Below are 13,009 nucleotides of genomic sequence, written 5' to 3'. Positions count from 1 at the left end.
CTCTTGTTGTGGTGGTCTTCCCATCTCTCATTGCGTAACCATGCTGCAGTCTCTGAATTTCACCATTACCCGGGTCTACAGTCCCACTGCCAGCTGTTTACGCAATCTCTGTGGAGCTCCTGGCTTGTCGCGACCTCCGGTAGAGGTTGCAGCAAGTTCAAAAATTCAAGGCTTCTTGGTATGCCGTTTTGAAAAGTCAAGTCTGTCTCTTGCCAGCAGCAACTTTTGCAATGGTGCCTCTCGAATGCCACAGACCACCAGGACGCATCCCCTTAACATTTCTTCCAAATTGGAGGAAATTACATTGTTGTGCCAACCGCCAGTGAGACTGCAACATAATCTGCAATGCTTTCAGTCCCCTCCTGATCCACGCTTTATAAAAAAACACTCCGGTCTAGCTATTTCTGACGGTTGGGGAATGAAATGGTTCCTTAATGCAGTCGAAAGTATCTCTAGCAAGCGGTGTTGCTGATAAGTCTCTTTGGCGCTATCAATGCTGAGGCGAGGTCAAACACCCCTTCACCACAGAGGCTCAAAAACACGGCTCTTTTCCTTTCTGGGTCTGTTATGCCATTTGCCAGAAGATAAAATTCCAATCGGGCCTCATAACTCTGCCACTTCAAAGGAAACTCCAAATTAAACTGTTCCAGCTGCCCTTGAAAAGCCATAATTTACTCACAGTCCTTGCTTCACAAAAACTTGCTAGACTCGTCATAAGTTTATCCTCCTGTCGCCAATATGTTATGTCTCAAAGAATCAGGAGTCGGAGGAACAAAACATGGTGCTTTATTTCAAAGCTGCTACTCACACATAGCCTAAAATCACTCTGCAGCTGTGCTCAATATAACACACCTACTGATTACCAATTCCAGTGCAACAGCTGCAGACTCTTAAAACAATACAGTACCTCACAATCAATACAATACATTACAGTTTTGTATGTTGCTTCAGTGGCAGCTGCTACCGCAGCACAAGGATCTTCACTGTGATGTATGCTGCAGAAGCAATTTTGTAGGTGTCCTGTGGCAGAAGTTTTATGGTGGCCATTTTGCGGCTGTGCCCACCACTCTGTGTCAGAGTTTTAAAGATGTCAGAAGATTCACAAAGGTTCAGGACTTCCTCTACCATAGGCAAAGGAAGAAGAGGTGGTTGTGTGATTTAAACCAGTCAGTTGGGTGGGGAGGGGAACAGCCATGGTGAGGGATCGGGCCCACCGCTCTCTCAGAGAAGCTTTTAAGTCAATTAACAGTTCTACCTTCTTCCCTCTCTTCGGCTCATTCCGCACATGCAGAATAATGCACTTTCAAACTGCTTTCAGTGCTCTTTGAAGCTGTGCGGAATGGCAAAATCCACTTGCAAACAGTTGTGAAAGTGGTTTGAAAAAGCATTATTTTGCATGTGCGGAAGGGGCCTTCGAGAGATGTATTTAGTAGTTCTAAGATTATATATACACGCTCTGAGAAGTAATGCAAAAACACATAAGAACATACATAAGATCAACAACACATACATTTGAAAGGCTCATATAAGAGCCACAAGGAGATAATAATTATAAAAATATAAATATGAGATAAAATCATAAGAAATATTGATTTATGTATATCTGACTAGAGAGTAGTCTGTATGAAAGATATAATTAATTTAGTTGTAGTATGTGCAGACTCAAGGAACTAGGAGGTTGAAGGAAATTTCTCGCACAATGTTGGAAAGTCAAGGTTTTTCTTTTTTTAATCTTACTTATTAATCCTATTGACTATGATTTTTTTTTTAAAAAAATTTTCTTCCCCCCCCCACCCCTTTTTTCTTTGTGAGGTTTTTAAACGTTCTTTTCCTTAACTGGCATTAACCTACAGTATGGAATGGATCACAACGGGTGGAGCCTCTCCCCCCAAAAAGGAAACTTGCCAAAAACTTAAGGAAGTGAAATGTAAGACAGTTCTATTTATAGTAATCAATATTAAATACATATAACAGATACTGCAACATGTAATACAAAATAACAGTACTTATCATCCAGTCCGTGCTCAAAGCGTTAAGTTCACTCATAAGTGTAGGAAACCTTTCATGAATGACGTGCGCGAGCGCGAGTGGCTGAACAGATGAATGCCAGCATGTGGAGTTGCAAGTAGATGTAATTTCCGTGAAGTTTAGTGCCTAGAAGGATGGAATAGGTTGGCAAACTCCTTGGCTGCGGAGCTTCTAAGATGGTCCAAACCGCAATTTTAAGTAAGCGTATTCCTACACTTATGAATGAACTTAACGCTTTGAGCACGGACTGGATGATAAGTACTGTTATTTTGATTACTATAAATAGAACTGTCTTACATTTCACTTCCTTAAGTTTTTGGCAAGTTTCCTTTTTTGGGGGAGAGGCTCCCCCCATTGCAATCCATTCCAGATTTTCCCACTTGCCTTCCTTCGCGTTTTTATTAACTTACAGTATACAAATGTTGTATCTTTAATGGTTATGTACTTAAAAGTTAATGACAATGTTATTGGAAATTGTAATGACTTTCACATTTTTAATAATAAAACAAAGAGTTCTACCTTCTTCCATTTTGGCATTAGCAATAAGCATCTGTCTCAGGTGTTTCAGGAGTGCAGGCCACGCAAAGGTACTGAAAGCAAGAGAGTTTTCAGACATCTGCGGAATGTTCCGGAGACCCAACATTTTAAATTCTGGATGAGGCACAAGAGCTTCCATCAGGTCACCTGTGAAAGAAAAGGAAAAAAAACCCGAAATAAAGCTTAAGTTTTTATGTTAACTTCATTTGAGACCAGCTTTGTCAGGGAGGGCAAACCCAATTTTTTTAAAAAAGTGTTCCTGATCACACCAGATCACTTTGATTTGTCCCCACATGAACTAAAAGGTCTTGGGGTGGGAAGGGGGGGGGGGTCAACAAAGGCCAAGAGAGGATCTTTGTCCACACATGACAATAACAAATCAGAAGAAGAGTTGGATTTATATCCCTGCTTTCTGTCCTGTAAGGAGACTCAAAGGGGCTTACAAACTCCTTTCTTTCCCCCACTCACAACAAACACCCTGTGAGGTGGGTGGGGCTGAGAGAGCTCAGAAGAACTGTGACTAGCCCAAGGTCACCCAGCTGGCATGTGTTGGAGTGCATAGGCTAATCTGAATTCCCCAGAGAAGCCTCCACAGCTCAAGCGGCAGAGCGGGGAATCAAACCCGGTTCCTCCAGATCAGAATACACCTGCTCTTAACCACTAAGCCACTGCTGCATAATAATCAGGTGGATTATTATGGCACCCCTAATACCAAATACCCACCTAGAGGACTTCTGCTGTACTGAGAAGCACCATCAGAGGAATAAGCTGGCTGGAAGATGCTTCCTAGCTGATGCGCAATGACTTGATTGACATCCTGGAAAGAGATCTGCTTGATGTTCATGAGCTGTGCGCAGATCCTGTGGATGGCATCGTTCTCGTGAACAAGGAGAGCATCGGAGGTCTGGTAGAGGTGTGAGAGGGTCAGGACCGAGTTGTAGTTTTGAACAATAACCTAGAGAGGTACAAATAGGATTCCAGAGCAACTGCGTTCATACAGCCCAGAGCCCTACGGGGATGGGGCGGTATAATAAATTGAAAAAATAAATAAATAAAATAAATACAGATACAGATTTATTTATTCATAGTCCACAGACTCCATACCATTTTAAAGAAACAGATGACAGATAAACAAGTAATATTATAATTGCATAACTGCTTTCACGTATAACATTTTTTTCCAGAAGGGGATATAACCAGGGGTGGGATCCAGCAGGTTCTCACCAGTTCCCGAGAGTGGGTTACTAATTATTTGTGTGTGCCGAGAGGGGGTTACTAATTGGGTCTGCTTTTCCATTAGAAATCCCATTAGGTCCAAAAATCATCAAGTCCTGTTGTTTCCTATGTGGCTGGTTAGCAAAGGTAGAAAACGGGATAATTCTCCGTTGGGCTGTTTTAAAAACATGTTTTAGTAATATGGTAAAGTTCCTTGTTTAAGGAAAGTATCCTTCTTTTGATTTCTAGAAACAAAAATGAAGTATTTGAATGTATTAAGTATTTGACGGGCAGTCAATTAGAGGAGAAGTAGTTGTTTCTGTTGGCAGTAGACGATAGGACTTGCTATAATGAGTTTGAATTATGGACAGAAAGATACCAGATGGAAATTAGGAACTTTCTTTTTTACAGTAAGAGTTTTTTACAGTAACAGAGAAATTATTAATGCCCCGCCCCCGTCGTGCCCAGCCACGCCCCCGCTGTGCCCCGCCCAGCCCCATTGGCGCTACCCCACTGTTTGAATCCCACCACCATGGGAACCTGTTACTAAAATTTTTGGATCCCACCACTGGATATAACCCATCTTGGAGGGGACATGAATCAGAGGTGGAGGAGGCACATATTCCGCGTGAAGATGGTCCCTGGCTTAATTCCTTAACTTTCCAGTGAAAAAGATTTCAGGTGGTCTTGACTGGAAAGAATTCCTGCCAGAGACTTTAAAGAGCTACTGCAAGCGACTACTGATAAGCTCCTATTCTGAGTTATCTGTAACCAGCGGAGATTTTTGAGCCACAATGGAAAGAGTTACTTAAGGTGCAAATCAAACTTTAGCCTTTCCATTCCCCACCCCCAGAAAGTTCAAAGGTGGTTTGTTCTGAAACACAGCAATGTTGGAACAAAACAACAACTCTAGACTCCTACTGGGCACGTGCAATTGGGCTTTTAATATATATTTTTTTGCAAACGAAGCTGTCTTTATATTGCGTGCAGCCATCAGCCTCTTTTGTCTAACACTAAGTACTCAGCCTGGCCACAGCTGTGGCTGTTAGAAATGTTAGAAAGACATTTTCCTTGTGGAGATGTCAGAGCTGAATCTGGGGATCTTTTGCACAGAATACGTATATTGTCACTAATGAACATTATAACCAACTTACTTTGAGACAGGCCATCTAGCCAGCTACTCTCTACTCTGACTGGAAGAGGTTTCTATGGCTGGCTGCAGACAGTGGCAAAGTAAGGTAGTTGCTCAGACACAAAGTAATTGTACCTCTCTATTCTGCATTGGTTAAACCTCACCTGAAATCTTGTATACAGTTCTGGGCACCTCAATTCAAGCATACTGACAAGGTGGAACAGGTCCAGAGGAGGGCAACCAAAATGGTTAAAGGTCTGGAATCCATGCCCTTCGAGGAGAAACTTAGGGAGCTGGGGATGTTTAGTTTGGTGAAGAGATGGTTAAGAGGTGACATGATAGCCACATCTAGATGTTTGAAGGGATGTCGTGTTGGTGAGGGAGCAAGCTTGTTTTCTGCTGCTCCAGAGACTAGGATCAGGAGCAATGGGTTCAAGGTGAAGGAAAAGAGATTCCACCAAAACATCAGGGAAAACCTCCTAACAGTGAGGGCTGTTTTGACAGTAGAATGCAGTACCTCGGAGTGTGGTGGAGTCTCCTTTTTTGGAGGTTTTTAAAGAGAGGCTGGATGGCCATCTGTCAGGAGTGCTTTGAGTGTGTGTTCCTGCACTGCAGGGGGTTGGACTTGATGGCCCTTGGGGATCTCTTCTAACTCTCTGATTCTACAACAGGGAACCCCACTGAAGACAGGAATGTGGAGAAAAGCTGAGCAATGGACAATCCTGTTTTTGGACAACCTGGTTATGGAGGAGAAGAAACCTCTTTTTACCTAACTCTTTCTGATACAACTGTTTGTGAACTTTACACCCTCTGCTTCTTGGATGTTTAAAGGGTCCCCTAGGAGGCCTTCACAAAGTTAGAAGCCATTTTTTTGGTGTCCTTCCAAAATCTTTCCAAACTTTGTTAACCGGAGAAACCAGGCCGCAAAGCATGTGACATATTGCTTGAGACCCACCCCATTGCCTTGAGACACCATCATATGTAGCAGCTGTATGGCAATATAATTCTAATATAAAAATAGTTTGTTATACCAACAGGTGGGTCTCAGGACAGTATGTAGCTCTGCCCTTGATAGCAAGCGGATTGCTAGCAAAATTCAGTATTTGGAAACGTACTTGCTACCAAATTGATGTGGCTTCACCCCGGCATTGAACAAACAGATAGCTAAGTTCTCTCTTTGATGTTAAAGTTTTGCAATGGCTTAGCCAGAAATGCAAGGAAGTTGTTACTGGATTCATCCAGTTACAGATGTGTGTGTGTAAAATGATGCAAAGAACATGGAAGTGTTTTATGTTTGCTTTGCAACACAAGAGTTTTCTCACAATTCTTTAAAATCTTCATTTCCAGTGTTAAACAGGGTCCAGTGATCAGTGGTGGGATCCAAAAGTTTTAGTAACAGGTTCCCTCGCCAGCCCCCCCTCATCAAAGGGGGCAGAGGCGTACCTAGGCAAACCTGAGCCCTGGGCAAAACCTGAGTTGGATGCCCCCCCCCTCCCATGAGCATGCCACCCCACCACGACCCCAAAAATGTTTTTTTGCACCAGGTCATTTCTAAATCATCATCACATTATAGAAAATGCCCCAACTCACAAATCTGAACACAGCAATGGTGAAACACACAGGTTCTTTGATAGAGACTGGTGAGATAAAAGGTACAAAAGGCTGAGAATCCATGAATTGCAGTACCTGGAAGGGATTAACCCAGTTCAGGGAGTTACATTATTAGTCGCAATTGCTATATGGAACCTTCACGTTCAAAGGCAGTATGCCTCTTGGGGAAACCAGGGCGTGGAGATGGAAAAGCGGACCCAATTAGTAACCCCCTCTCGGCACACACAAATAATTAGTAACCCACTCTCGGGAACTGGTGAGAACCTGCTGGACCCCACCTCTGCCAGTGATCCAGATAAATATGAGCAAAGAAGGGTCAAACAAAAAGGGACAGCCCATCAGAAAAATTTTGCAACGTCAGATGTTTGTACAGAGCTGCTCCACTCACCTCTCCCAGGCTGTAGGGCCAGATTACATGATTCAGCAGAAATGATGTTGGGTAGGCATCCCTTAAGCTTCTGGTCACAAAAGCTCCCAGGCCTGACCCAGTCCCACCAGCCATGCTCAGGAGGATCAGGAAGCCGCTCAGCTGGTCACATTTCTCAGCTTCCTTCTGCACCAGGTCCATGATGGCTTCTTTGTGTTTGGGCCCATGAATGCAATAACTACGTATGTGATGTAGAAAGAATGACAAGAGGCAATTCAATTAATGCACAACTGAAATAAACACACAAAAGATCTACTTGGTGCATAAGCAAGTACAGGCAGGTGACGATCATTCTGCCTTTCGGGGTGGAATGACTGATAAGATTTGAAGTTCGGGATTTTTTAAAATGATTTTTGACGCTCAGGCTATCACACCAGAGTTAAACGGCAGACTCCCAAATAAAGCAAAAATAGCAACTTACAAAATGTTTCAGTTAAATAAATAAGTCACCTTATTCCTTCTGACAACAAGTGTAAGTACCGGTAAGTAAGTTTCCTTCAAAGTGTCAAAAACCATCATCTTACCGAATGGGGACACATTCTAATCCATGGGGTCTGAGAGTTAAAGGACACGTTTGTGAGTGTTCTGAGGCTATTTTGGTTCTACTGTGATAGGGACTTCAATAGTGTTCAAGACGGCCCTTCTTTACAGCTTTGTGCAACAGTTTATTTCCTTGCTATATTATTATTATTAATAATAATAATTTGATTTAATATACTACCCTATCCCCGAAGGGCTCAGGGCATTGTACAATATAAAACATCATATATAAAATCATAAATATAATTTAAAACAACAGTTATGTCCTAAAAGAAACAAAGCTGCCCCACGAAACCCTTTATGCAACCCCTCCCAAGAAGAGATAAGCGGTGGTCCCCTGGCGATGTTAGGGACCCATATGGAACAGAGGGGAGGGGGCAGGGGGCACCCTCAGCGGCTGGTCTCTCCAAAGGCCTGGTGGAACAGCTCAGTTTTACAGGCCCTGCGGAATTCCCCAAGGTCCCGCAGGGCCCGGACAGCTGGAGGGAGAGTGTTCCACCAGGCCAGCGCCAGAGCCGTAAAGGCCCTGGCCCGAATGGAGGCCAGCCGCGTCATTGAGGGGCCAGGGACCTCCAGTAAACTGGCCTCTGCTGAACGCAGAGGTCGAGCCGGGACATATGGGGTAATGTGGTCCCGAAGGACTTCCTTTGATATCTCAGAAAAGCTTGCACTTCCTTTGATATCTCAGAAAAGCATGCATGGAGAGGTTTCGATAAGGTGAGTTTGTTTATTTAGGACTTTAGCACCATGTCCAAAAGCCTCGGCAGCTAAAGAGTGCTGAGTGGCTAAAGCATACAAGCATTTCCAAGGTAATTTGCCCTTAAGCATTAGTTCAAACCATGCCTTCGGTTCTATAAACAGATTTAGGTGGTATCAAAACAGGTTCTTTGTTTAACTGCAAACCAGCTTGAGGATCTTTGCACCTGAATCACTGAGGTAGAAGTCTCAGAAATAATTCCTTTGGCAACCACAAAACAGTCGTGCATACCCGCTGGCCCAGTTGTTTCCTGAACCTTGCTTTTGACAGAAGTGTGATTGATGGTCATATTTCCAGGAGCCGGACCTCAAGGCCACTGATAAAGTCTGCCCAATTACTTTGGGTTCCATGTCAACAAGAACTGCCCGAGCAGCTGGAACTGAAGTAGAAGAAAAGATAAGCCCAACATGTATGCTGTATTTATTTGTTTTAATTAGCAAGAACTGAGGATGACTACAGAGAAAGATACGTATTGTCAATATGCTTTTAATATGCTTCCTGAGAACACCAAAAAAAAACCCAACTAAAATACACAGGATTTCTGCACAACCAGAAGCAATGAACACTAAATTCAAAGTTGGCTCCTCCTGTATTCATATGCATCCAGCACCAGCAAACGGATGTATATTCCCATGTTTGAAAAATACTGCAGAAAAACAGAGTTTTTACATGCTACGGAAATTCAGAGTGCCTTGTAATAAAGGCTATGAAGAGATCTAGAAATAGTTTCACACGGATGAACTATGGGGCACTCATCTCAATAGCCCAGTGATGGCAAACCTTTTCGAGACCGAAATAGCCCAAATTGCAACCCAAAACCCACTTATTTATCGCAAAGTGCCAACATGGCAATTTAACCTGAATACTGAGGTTTTAGTTTAGAAAAAATGGTTGGCTCCGAGGCACGCGTTACTCAGGAGTAAGCTTGGTGAAGCAACAGTGCAACGCTTCAAATGGGTGAATCACGATCCTAGGAGGGTTAACTCAGAAGCAAGCCCCATTGCCAGCAACCGAGCTTACTCCCAGGTAAAGGATCATGCCCAGGCCAGCCTAGATGTGTGTGTGTGTGTGGGGGTGATTTTCTACCACCCTCCCACATGATGAACTCTGTGCACAAGTGCCCACAGAGAGGGCTCTGAGTGCCACCTCTGGCATCCGTGCCATAGGTTCGCCGCCACTGCAATAGCCCTTCCAAGACTTCTATTTTTCAGCACAACAAATGTGATTTTTAAAAAAGCTGACCTGTCGCATTTGGCCCAGACATCTTCCTGCAAGGCTGCCCCTCTGTTGCAGGAGACATCACTTTTTTCAACACTAGATGTGCTGTATTTTGAATATGAGAAAATGCAATTCTTCTCTTCCTGTGATGCAGGGAGCACACCTATTGCTGTCAGAATTGCTAGGTGGAAATTAGTTGCTATCAGGACACGTATTTGATACTGCTTGTGGTGTGACTGATAAGTTACCCTCACTCCACACTATGACTCATCACTTGACTTTTAAAATAAAGGAAAATATTGTACTAGTAAGTACTTTGTCATGCAAAAACATCTAATGTTGCTATTGGCTGATAACAGTGACTAAGGGGAAACTTCACATCCAGACCCAGCTAACATCTGAATAACAGAGCTAGGAAACTTAAGCAGAGAAAGATCTTGGTTTCAGTGCTCTATTCCAGGGTAACTAATAGGTTACTGTATGAAACAGGATTATTTACTTATTTATTCAGTTGATATGTACAATACCTCTTTAGACCTGCTCAAACCAACAACAAAAATACAAAAATTAATCAACACAACAAAACAAACCAGTAAAACAAATCACACAAGGCAAGTCAATAGAAGAAGAGAAGAAGAGTTTGGATTTATATCCCCCCTTTTTCTCCTGCAGGAGACTCAAAGGGGCTGACAATCTCCTTGCCCTTCCCCCCTCACAACAAACACCCTGTGAGGTAAGTGGGGCTGAGAGAGTTCCGAGAAGCTGTGACTAGCCCAAGGTCACCCAGCTGGCATGTGTGGGAGTGTACAGGCTAATCTGAATTCCCCAGATAAGCCTCCACAGCTCAGGCGGCAGAGCTGGGAATCAAACCCGGTTCCTCCAGATTAGATACACAAGCTCTTAACCTCCTACGCCACTGCTGCTCCCCACAATGCTGGACTAGATAAGCCACTGGTCTGATCCAGCTGGATTCTTCTCGTGGACTTAATGCACAACTGCATACAGCAAATGTCTCTAAGCACTGGATTGCTGTGTTGAGAGGTGTGGTTTGGAAAGAAAAAAAATCCTATTTTATCATACCTCCAGTTTCCTCCTCACTGAAAAAGCGCTCTTTGGAAGCTGCTCGATAGGCATCATTTTCCTTTCTGGAACTCAGTCCGCGTGTGCTATGGAGATCTGTGGAGATTGTCTGAAACACCTCACGGCCAATCTGGTTACCGCACTGCCCAAGTTGTATTGTAATGATTGACATGCTTGCCTTAATCCTGTTTTAGCTTCATCCCTGAACAAGAAAAATAGGGTTACCTGTGTGCAGGACTCAAATGGGCTTGTGGACTATCAGTTCCTATTTTTTATGCTTACTTTCTTGCCTACGGAGCTCTTCCAGATCACTAACGTGAGTCAAATTTTGGTCCCTTCAGTACTGGCCTGATATAATAAATAATTTTAAAAGATTATTAAATATGTTATGCAGCCATTCAAGTAACTAACATGTTCTAGTAACAAAACTTCATATTAACAAGAGTGTGCATTCATTTAGTACCTTAATTACTATTAACAGTTAACATTAACATGAACGAGCATGATGTAGTTTCAATTAGAAAGGCGAACTGTAAATGAAGATGATAATAACAGTGGCTATAGTATTAAACTATACCTGAGAGAGAGTGAAGAGTTTTGGATTTATATCCCCCCTTTCTCTCCTATAGGAGACTCAAAGGGGCTTACAAACTCCTTGCCCTTCCCCCCTCACAACAAACACCCTGTGAGGTAAGTGGGGCTGAGAGAGCTCCGAAAAGCTGTGACTAGCCCAAAGTCACCCAGCTGGCGTGTGTTGGAGTGCACAGGCTAATCTGAATTCCCCAGATAAGCCTCCCCAACTCAAGTGGCAGAGCTGGGAATCAAACCCGGTTCCTCCAGATCAGAGTGCACCTGCTCTTAGCCACTACGCCACTGCTGCTCTCTGGACTCAAATCCCCAGTGTGTCAAAAAGCTTGAGGGGTCACCTTAGGCCTGTTACCCTCAGCCCAACGTATTTTGCAGGTTTGTTGTGAGGATATCATGGAGAGGGTGGGTGGGGAGGAACTATGTTTACTGAGATCCTAGGAGGAAGAGTGGCATTAAAATCTGGAAAAAAAATCATGCAGTGTAAACAGGATTGTAAACAATACAAAATTAGATCCTATACAACTAGCAAAATGCAAAGTGATGCACATAGGGGCAAAAAATCCAAACTTCACATACGCGCTACAGGGTCAGTGCTATCAGTCACAGACCAGGAAAGGGATTTGGGTGTCTTAGTTGATAGTTCCATGGGAATGTCAACTCAATGCACGGCAGCTGTGAAAAAGGCACACTCTATGCTGGGGATAATTAGGAAAGGAATTGATAATAAAACTGCAAAGATTGTCATGCCCTTATATAAAGCAGTGATGCGACCGCACTTGGAGTACTGTGTTCAGTTCTGGTCACCACATCTCAAAAAGGATATCGAAGAGATAGAAAAAGTGCAGAGAAGGGCAACGAGGATGATTGCAGGATTAGAGCACCTTCCTTATGAGGAGAGGCTGCAGCGTTTGGGGCTCTTTAGTTTGGAGAGGAGACATCTGAGGGGGATATGATTGAAGTCTATAAAATTATGCATGGGGTAGAAAATGTTGACAGAGAGAAATTTGTCTCTCTTTCTCACAATACTAGAACCAGGGGGCATTCATTGAAAATGCTGGGGGGAAGAATTAGGACTAATAAAAGGAAACACTTCTTCACGCATCGTGTGATTGGTGTTTGGAATATGCTGCCACAGGAGGTGGTGGTGGCCACTAACCTGGATAGCTTTAAAAAGGGCTTGGACAGATTTATGGAGGAGAAGTCGATCTATGGCTACCAATCTTGATCCTCCTTGATCTCAGATTGCAAATGCCTTAGCTGACCAGGTGCTTTCACCTCCTGCCTGTGAGCTCCCAAAGGCACCTGGTGGGCCACTGCGAGTAGCAGAGTGCTGGACTAGATGGACTCTGGTCTGATCCAGCAGGCTAGTTCTTATGACAATAATGGTGGTTACAGCATTAGACTACAGTTGGCTTTTTTTTGTCTTCAGATCGCAGCTGAATTATGGCAATCCCTTATGGATTCCAAGGCAAGTTCAGAGGTGGTTTGTCATTGCCTGCCTCTATGTAGTAACCCTGCATTTCCTTGGTCTCGCATCCAAATACTAACTCTACTCTTAGCTCCTGAGAATTGACAGTTATCAGGTCAGCCTGGACAATGTATGTTTTATTAATGTCATATTCACATTTAGTACTACCTTATGTAAATACTGGCTTAATACTCTTCCATGACAGCCATATTAAACTATGCTAGCACTACAAATTATTAGCTTATCTAAACAGCAATTCATGGTAATGGAAGACTTTGTGCTGCGTTATGTGAGCAACATTAACGGCAACATTAATGGCAACAAAAATTAACGACCCTCTGCAATCATTTTAACCCACTAGGCTTTTAAATAGCTCAACATTTAATACAGCATTAATAAACGGCACTT

General features: G+C 43.2%; 1 protein-coding gene across 7 annotated transcripts in view; it reads right to left on the bottom strand.

Moving 5' to 3' along the window:
• Positions 1-868: 868 nt before the first annotated feature.
• TUBD1 (tubulin delta 1) overlaps positions 869-13,009 on the bottom strand; it is a 13,521-nt gene continuing 1,380 nt past the window's right edge. For 4 of the 7 annotated variants that reach the window (XM_048518568.1, XM_048518567.1, XM_048518572.1 and 1 more), the window contains exons 2-6: positions 10,546-10,747; positions 8,479-8,626; positions 6,912-7,128; positions 3,289-3,520; positions 869-2,712 (exon numbers count right to left, since the gene is read on the bottom strand). In XM_048518568.1, coding sequence (XP_048374525.1) covers positions 2,474-2,712; positions 3,289-3,520; positions 6,912-7,128; positions 8,479-8,626; positions 10,546-10,717 — 1,008 coding nt within the window. In that variant the 5' untranslated portion in view covers positions 10,718-10,747 and the 3' untranslated portion in view covers positions 869-2,473. Of the gene's footprint in view, positions 2,713-3,288; positions 3,521-6,911; positions 7,129-8,478; positions 8,627-10,545; positions 10,748-10,827; positions 10,894-13,009 lie in introns of all 7 variants that reach the window. The other 3 variants (XM_048518569.1, XM_048518571.1, XM_048518570.1) reach the window with 2 other exon arrangements.

This window comes from Sphaerodactylus townsendi, linkage group LG16 (assembly GCF_021028975.2).
Source record: "Sphaerodactylus townsendi isolate TG3544 linkage group LG16, MPM_Stown_v2.3, whole genome shotgun sequence".
Classification (NCBI taxonomy): domain Eukaryota; kingdom Metazoa; phylum Chordata; class Lepidosauria; order Squamata; family Sphaerodactylidae; genus Sphaerodactylus; species Sphaerodactylus townsendi.
Note: the sequence above shows the minus strand (reverse complement) of the source record. Positions and strands in the feature narration are given on the sequence as shown.